The sequence below is a fragment of the Cotesia glomerata genome, linkage group LG2 (assembly GCF_020080835.1).
Source record: "Cotesia glomerata isolate CgM1 linkage group LG2, MPM_Cglom_v2.3, whole genome shotgun sequence".
In the NCBI taxonomy this organism is placed as follows: domain Eukaryota; kingdom Metazoa; phylum Arthropoda; class Insecta; order Hymenoptera; family Braconidae; genus Cotesia; species Cotesia glomerata.
Genome location: NC_058159.1, coordinates 11468985 through 11477390, shown reverse-complemented (window position 1 = coordinate 11477390; position 8406 = coordinate 11468985). Strand labels below are relative to the sequence as shown.

The window sequence follows — 8406 nt, the reverse complement described above, 5'->3', positions numbered from 1 at the left end:
TCTTTTTCTTAAAATTTCGTATAACCATGAAATTCAATCATTTTTTTTGCTCATGTTTTTATGTCGTAAATACAAACATATTTATCTTCGATCATCCAAAAATGGTGAATTAGATGATGGAAACGTGCGACACTTCTTCGCACTGTATTTTATCGAGTATAACACAAAGAATTTTGGAACTTTATTAATGTTTTTTTCGAGGACAATGTTGCACATGCGTCACCAATCTCTATACAGGTGAATAGCTTATGTTTTAACTGTCATTTTAATTAAAAAGCGCACCTATGACTAACTTCAAGACTTTCATGTATTTTTATTTAAAGGATTAGATGGTTTTGGTATCGTACGCTATTTATTCATAAATTGAGTATCCCCTGCACGTAAAAACCCGCATACGTCCGCCATAGGACGAAAAATTTTTTAAGCACCATGGGCAAATACGATCGAGATGATAATTATTTGCAGCAGGGATGTAAAGCCTCTATCAGGTCTCAGCCTTATACTATCCCTTCTGAAAATATTCATCACTTCGACTGTATTTGCGCGTAACTCGCCCAAGGTAACATGAATAACTAAGAATCAGGCAAAAAATTTCATTTAATCCGTAAAATTTTATGATATTTTATAAAATTTCACAAAATTGCATAAAATATTCTTTCCCGGGATACTCAAATATAAGTACATTAATTAAAATGTAGCATCCATTGTACATGATTCAGACTAGTGAATAATGAACGAGACTAAGGACCAGAGGATCCAGGTTCAATCCTAGCGTATACACAGAATTTTTTTTAAATATTAACCCTTGGATTACTTTCGGAACGACGAACGCTTTTTCAAAATCATACATGATCCCAGATTCCAAAAATTTTTATTTCTTTTCAAAAAAAATAATTTTTTTCCATTCGCGAAGGAAATTATACAAAATTTTATGAATCTTCATAAAATTTTATCAAGCCATTTTCCTCATAAAATTTTATAAAATTACATAAAATTTTATAAAGTTATAAAATACTATGAAATAGTATATTACACACCTAGGGAAGTAACGTCAGAAATGTCTCAGATCACAAGTAATTGTTGGCCGAGGTTAACAAACATGTGATAAGAGGCTTTTTTTATTTACTTCCCGAGGAGTGTATACTATTTTTTTGCTCGACGAAGGCAGGAAGCGGCAACTTCGTTTCTTAGCGGGCTGAAAGTTGACGTTTTTTAACCGTCGAGCAAAAAATTTATGAAATTTCATAAGATTTTATGAAATTTTATCAGGCCATTTTCCACGTAAAATTGTATGAAATTTTTACCCGGATATGTACCATATACACATGCATCAAAAGTAATGGGAAGCAATTATCAATTTAACATAGAAGCATCCATCTACACTGAGAAAAAAGTATTTTGCTACTAAGGATATTTTTTCTGAAAATCAGAATACTTGGTATTGTGCTACTAAGAATACGTGGTATTTTGATTATCACAATAAGTATACTGATTTTCACAATAACTAGGTATACTGATCCACAGATTCGGTAGAATCTGGCGCCAAGTTCCGTTCAAATCTGCTGTAAACGGAGCACCAGACTACCGACTATGTTTACTGTAAGCAGAACGGTATTTTGAGGTTGCAAAATTTTATTTAATTCTAACGTACTTTTTTTTCCTAAATTGTATATTTTAACAGTAATTCATACTTTATTTGACTGTTATTAATTAATTATATTTACTTATAACAATTAATCTAATTGAAATTATTAAATTTAATCAGCACAAACTATAGCAACGCAAAAATTTCGATCCTGACTTTTTTTCGATGGGCAAAGTGATCTGCCACAAACTAAATAATTTGAGAATGCATAGTAATCCTTCATTAGATGGGAAACTACAGTTAAAAAAAGATATTTCACAGCTTGCATCTACACCCGCCAGGGTGCGCTGGAATTATTTTTACATAAACTGTAGTTTCAAGGGGATAGTTTGCTATAAAAAATGCAACCAACGCGAGATTTAAGTTGGTACCAATTGTAAATTTTTATTATAATTACAAAAAATACTAAAATCCGAACAAAAACAGTTTCACTGTAAAAAAAAAACGCCATTCGGCCATACCCGACATGGATAGGTAGATTTCTTAGATGAATATTGAAAAAAATACGTAATTTAAAAACAAGATAATTATATGAATTTTAACGAAAATTTGATAGATTTAAGCTATCTTTTACGGCTTAAAAATTATGTGAAGAAAAAGGGCCGAAACACAATCATTGAAAAATTTTTTCAAATTTTCAAAGTCACAGAATTAATTAAAAAAATCATCAAAACTAGACAAATGATAGTTTAAATTGAAGATAATAAACTGAAGTTTAAGATAAATTTGATAGATTTTATCTTTTTTTTACACCTGGAAAATTATTTTCACAAAATATACAAAATTCAAAATTTTTTGAAAATGAAAAAAATTTTCAAACACCCACAACTCGAAAACTAACCAGCCGATTTTGCTCATCTTCGAACTTGATCTTGGTATTGATCCATAGAATAAGTCCACAAAATTTCATAAAGATCGGTTGAGAACTGTGGGCGCAATCCTGCTGACATAACGCGTTATATCACCTATATATATATATATATATATATATATATATATATATATATATATATACATACATAAATACATATATAAACTTTTGAGCCAATGCTATTTTTCGACATTACTCGATGAAATAAAACATATTATGACAAAATTTTATTAAAATTAAGACATGAGACCGGCTACAATAGTTAGATTTCTAAAGAAATCTACCTAAAAATCGCGCCAAGTCCACGTTCATAAAACTATTAAGAAAAAAAAATTTTTTTTTTTCTTTACAAAAATATATAAAATAAAAAAATTAAAAAATCCAAGTAACCGATATGATTGTTTATGATTTTCGGAAATTAAAAAAAATTGTGTTATAAATTTAAAAATTAAGAAAAAAATTTTGGAACGTACTTGGTGTGCGTCATTGTGTATTTAAATTTTTTTAAAATCCTAGTAAATAGATTTTACGAATTTCATTAAAAGTAAAATATTTTGCAACCGCGCACACTAAATACGTTCCAAATTTTTTTTTTAATTTTTAAATTTGTAACAAAATTTTTTTTAATTTCCGAAAATCATAAACAATCATATCGGTTACTTGGATTTTTTAATTTTTTTATTTTATATATTTTTGTAAAGAAAAAAACAAATTTTTTTTTCTTAATAGTTTTATGAACGTGGACTTGGCGCGATTTTTAGGTAGATTTCTATAGAAATATAACTATTGTAGCCGGTCTCATGTTGTAATTTTAGGAAAATTTTATCATAATATGTTTTATTTTATCGAGTAATGTCGAAAAATGGCATTGGCTCAAAAGTTTATATATGTATTTATGTATGTATATATATATATATATATATATATATATATATATATATATGTGATATAACGCGCCATGTCAGCAGGATTGCGCCCACAGTTCTCAACCGATCTTTATGAAATTTTGTGGGCTTATTCTGTGGATCAATACCAAGATCAAGTTCAAAGATGAGCAAAATCGGCCGGTTAGTTTACGAGTTGTGGGTGTTTGAAAATTTTTTCATTTTCAAAAATTTTGAATTTTGTATTTTTATGAAAATAATCTTCCAGATGTAAAAAATAGATAAAATCTATCAAATTTATCTTAAATTTCATTTAATAACCTTCAATTTAAACTATTATTTGTCTAGTTTTGATGATTTTTTTAATTAATTCCGTGAATTTGAAAATTTTCAAAAATTTTTCAATGAACGTATTTCAGCCCTTTTTCTTTAAATAATTTTTAAGCCATAAAAGATAGCTTGAATTTATCAACTTTATGTCAAAATTCACATAATTATCTTCGATTTGAGCTATTATTCGTTACCTTTTGATACTTTTTTCAATTTATTTCGGAGTTTGGAAAATTAAAAAAAAATCAAAAATAAATTAATTTTTAGCTATTATCATCAAATGACTTTCGTCTGTTACAAATCCTATTTTTTAGGAAGATGTCTTTGAATATCTATTGGTTGTAGTCGGTCTCATATCATTATTTGCAAAAATATAATAAAAAATAAATTTTAGGACATTTTTGCCTTTTAATAACGTGTTTTTTTTTCAATATTCAAACAAGAAATCTACCTATCCATGTCGGGTATGGCCGAATGGCGTTTTTTACAGTGAAACTGTTTTTGTTCGGATTATCAGTATACCAATGTAACAGACTATTAGATGTTTATAACCTCACTTTACTGGCACAAATCAATTGACTTATAAAGCAAACAAAACAAATTAAAATTAAAATTAAAAGTGTAATAATAAATTTTTTTCAAGCTAATATAATAAATATTAATTGAATTCTATTTTTACCAGTGCATAAATCAAATAAAATAACTGTTAGTGTTAAAACGTCGATGGCAGTGACAGCGCATATATTATATATAGTTTACTGCGCAGAGTATAGGTATTGAACTGACTTATATTCTGATAATCACAATACTTGGTATTTTGATTATCAAAATACCAAGTATTGTGATTATCAAAATACTTTTTTCTCAGTGTAAGTACAATTTATTAACTATTTTAAGAAGTAGGAGAGCGAGCCACAGTAGGATTCTTGAGAAAAAAATTAGGAAAACGGTTGACCCTAAAGGCCATCTCTGCAACTTCCCGCTAATTTGTACACACACACACACACACACACACACACACACACAAATTGTCAGAGAAGCTTCCTAGGACCTCAAAACGTCGAGATCTGATGAAAACTCGATTTTCGAAAAAACAGGATAAAACCAATAACTTCCCGATTTTAGAAAATTTTTTTTTTTTTTAATTTTCTTAGCGGGAAGTTAAAAATGTTTATAATGTCAGTTTTTTTCGCTCGTTTTATTTTTTTTTAGTCCCTCTACACGTATTCTTTATTATATTGGCTCCCAAAAAAACATTTGTTGTTTGCGTTTTTTTACTTATTTTACTAATTTGGGGTAAAATGGGCCGCCTATAAATTTTAATTGTTTCAGTATTTATATTCGTTTTACTTTATTTAAAGCTTTCATCCGATAGTAAAACTAACTCGATACACAAGCGGAAATCTTAAACCCGAAATATCACTTTGAAGAATTTCATAATCTTTAATCAAGCACCAAAGTTCTTGACCTGAGAAAATTTACTTGATTAAAAACTTTTCTGCTCCAATCATGATAATCGAATTCTTTAAAATGGTGTTCTCGGTTCAAGATTTTAGCTCTTGTACCGGGTTAATTTTCTTATCATTGGCCGTATTTGTTATCAATGGACTTGTTAAAAAATCAACTAATATCGTTTCAATAGTTAGTCTTAATACAATTTATAATAAATAAGTCATTCAGAATATTCTTTTTTCACTTCTGATTATCTTAATTCTTCAAAGCAATCTGCATCTAAACATTCAAGTTTTTAATAAATTGATTGTATTGAATTATTTCTTATTTCCAGTGTCACATCAGAGATACATTTAAAGCTTTTTGACCAAGCCATTTTTATAGTTCTTTTTAAAATTTTTTTGCTAGAGTATCCGACGACAGACCCAAACAAATAAAGCACACAAAAACGTAGAAGTTATTTACAAGCTACATCCACCAGATTCATATAAAACTGCTCCAATATGGTCTGGTGGATGTACTCTTATGCAACTATGGCTATTGTTTTTTAAGATTTCTAAGGGGTTATTGTGATAATTATCAGGGCCAGAAACTTTCTATGGTAATTTTTAATTGAAATCTTTTCTATTATTTATTTTTCAGACAGACCAAGGCATTAAAAATCTCACAGCTGAAGAAGCTGCGAAAATAAGCTCACAAGATCCAGATTATGCTATTAGGAGTTTATACAACACAATTGCTAAAAAAAAATTTCCTTCATGGACATTTTATATTCAAGTTATGACCGAGCAGCAAGCAGACAAATTTCAATGGAATCCTTTTGATTTAACTAAGGTCCTATTATGAAGCTTTTTTTTTTTCATTTTTTACTCTCATTACAGATTTTGGTAAGTAACATTATATAAAATGTGATTCTATAATAGGTATGGCCCCATAAAGAATATCCACTCATTCCGGTCGGTAAACTCGTTTTGGACAAAAATCCATCAAATTACTTTGCTGATGTTGAACAATTGGCTTTTGATCCTGCACATATGGTACCAGGTATTGAACCGAGCCCAGATAAAATGCTTCAAGGTCGACTCTTTGCTTATAGTGATACTCACAGACACCGTCTTGGGCCAAATCATCTTCAGCTTCCTGTAAATTGTCCTTACAAAGTAATAATTCTTTTTGTTTCTTTAAGCAATAAGTACTTTTCTATTGCTAAAATAAAAAAAAAATAACATTTCTTATTTTTACACTAATATTCAATTTTTTATAGAGTATATCAATAATGAATTATCAGCGTGATGGCTCAATGACTATACATGATCAGGATGGAGCTCCGAACTATTATCCAAACAGCTTCAAAGGCCCTGAAGTATGTCCGGCTGTAAAATCTCCAGCATTTAGTGCTTTTGGAGATATTGATCGTTATGAAGCGGTAAATGAGGATAACTTCGGCCAAGTTACAACTTTTTGGCAGAAAGTGCTTGATGCTGATGCAAAGACTCGACTTGTAACCAATATGGCTAACAGCCTTGCAAAAGCTTCAAATTTCATTGCTGAACGTGCTATTAGAAACTTTTCCCAAGTGGATGTTGATCTTGGTCAGAGATTAACGGATGAATTGCGGAAGAAAGGAAAAATGATAAATATTTCTGGAAAGGGAGCTAACTTATAAAAATATTTTTAATTATAAAAAAAACTTATATATGAGTTAAGAAATAATACAAAAAAGTAAAAAATATTTCATATTTCACCACTATAACTTCTATAACTGAGAGTTATAAATTTTGTATGTAAACCACTTTTTATTTTTTTCGAGGTTTTACACTTTGTTCTCATTTTCAATAAATCGAGTGAGAACAAAAAAGTTGTGATTTATTCACTTGTAAATAACTGCTTAAATAAATATTAAACAGAGAAATAGCTTCAATGAATATACAGGGTACACTGAGAGAAAAAATTCCAGGGTAAAACCTTTTTTAGATTTTTTGTATTTTAAACCAATCGACTTTTCTAAAAATTAACTATGAATTGAATGAATTTACGTTTAAACTAAAAAAAAAAAAAAAAAAATATTGTTTCGATCGAATTATAAATTATTATCAAATAATAATTCGAATACTGGTATTTTATTCACAACAATATCGAATTTAGATGTAAGCATAAAACGCTAAATAGTAATACCATAGTACCTTTGATTAAAAAAAAAAAATTAGGAAAACGGTTGACTCTGAAGGCCATCCCAGCAACTTCCCGCTAATTCCATACTTAGGCGCTTAAAATTGCATTTATGACGTTTTTGAGCTCTTCGAGCTCATAAATCTTATCAAAGTTCGATAAAACACGATTTTTAAAATTTTCAAACTGCTATAACTTTTGAATGAATCAACCGATTTGCACGTGGTTGGCGGCGATCGATGTAGTTTTTTGAGCGCTATAAATAATTCTAAACAAAAGAATTGATATGATGAAGCATTTCGAAGTTATTACAAAAAAACACTTTTTTCGATTTTTTTCGACAACATATCTCACGAACGCATCAACCGATTCTGACGCTTTTGGTGGTGATCGATGCGAGTTTTCATGGTTAAAAGCTGATTAGTTTTTGAGGTCGATTGGTTCAGCCAATTCGAAGATATTTTAAAAAAATGAAAAAAACTTTTTTTTCACTTTTTTTGCAATTTCTCGGAATCTACTTGTCCGAATCAATTCCAACTTACAGGAAATCTAAGTTTGGCGGAGACGTTTCGAATGACACCAACTGCAATTAAATCGGTCGAGCCGTTCAGAAGTTATAAGAGGTTTACACACACACACACACACACACACACACACACACACACACACACACACACACACACACACACACACACGCGCGCACGCACGCACGCACGCACACACACACACAAATTTTTTCAAATGTGGTTTTTTTGGAATAACTTTTAAACGTCTTTATCAATTAATTTCAAAAACTAATCAGCTCTTGACATTAAAAAACCACGTCGATCGCCGCTAGCCCGGTCAAAATCGGTTGATTCGTTCGTGAGTTATCGTTGTCGAAAAAAATGTTTTTTTGGAATTACATCGAAATTCCTACTTCGATCGATTAAAACTTGAAAATTCTCTACGAGGCCTGAAAAACTGCGTCGAATGCCGTCAACCGCGTAAAAATCGGTTTATTCATTCAAAAGTAATTGCGGTTTGAAAATTTAAGAATTTAGTGTTTTATTAAA

The 8406-nt window shown here is 29.7% G+C and overlaps 1 protein-coding gene across 1 annotated transcript; it reads left to right on the top strand.

Moving 5' to 3' along the window:
* Window positions 1-5601: 5601 nt before the first annotated feature.
* On the top strand, window positions 5602-6863 carry LOC123259221 (catalase-like). Its single transcript, XM_044719561.1, has 3 exons — window positions 5602-6016; window positions 6106-6342; window positions 6447-6863. The coding sequence occupies exons 1-3, from the start codon at window positions 5963-5965 to the stop codon at window positions 6846-6848; spliced, it is 693 nt and encodes a 230-aa protein (XP_044575496.1). The 5' UTR covers window positions 5602-5962; the 3' UTR covers window positions 6849-6863.
* The last annotated feature ends 1543 nt before the right edge of the window (window positions 6864-8406 follow it).

Coding starts and splice junctions, on each gene's coding strand:
- LOC123259221 (XM_044719561.1), top strand. CDS start 5,963: ATGACCGAGCAGCAAGCAGACAAATTTCAATGGAATCCTTTTGATTTA. Junction 6,017..6,105: donor ATCCTTTTGATTTAACTAAG/GTCCTATTATGA, acceptor ATTCTATAATAG/GTATGGCCCCATAAAGAATA. Junction 6,343..6,446: donor CTGTAAATTGTCCTTACAAA/GTAATAATTCTT, acceptor AATTTTTTATAG/AGTATATCAATAATGAATTA.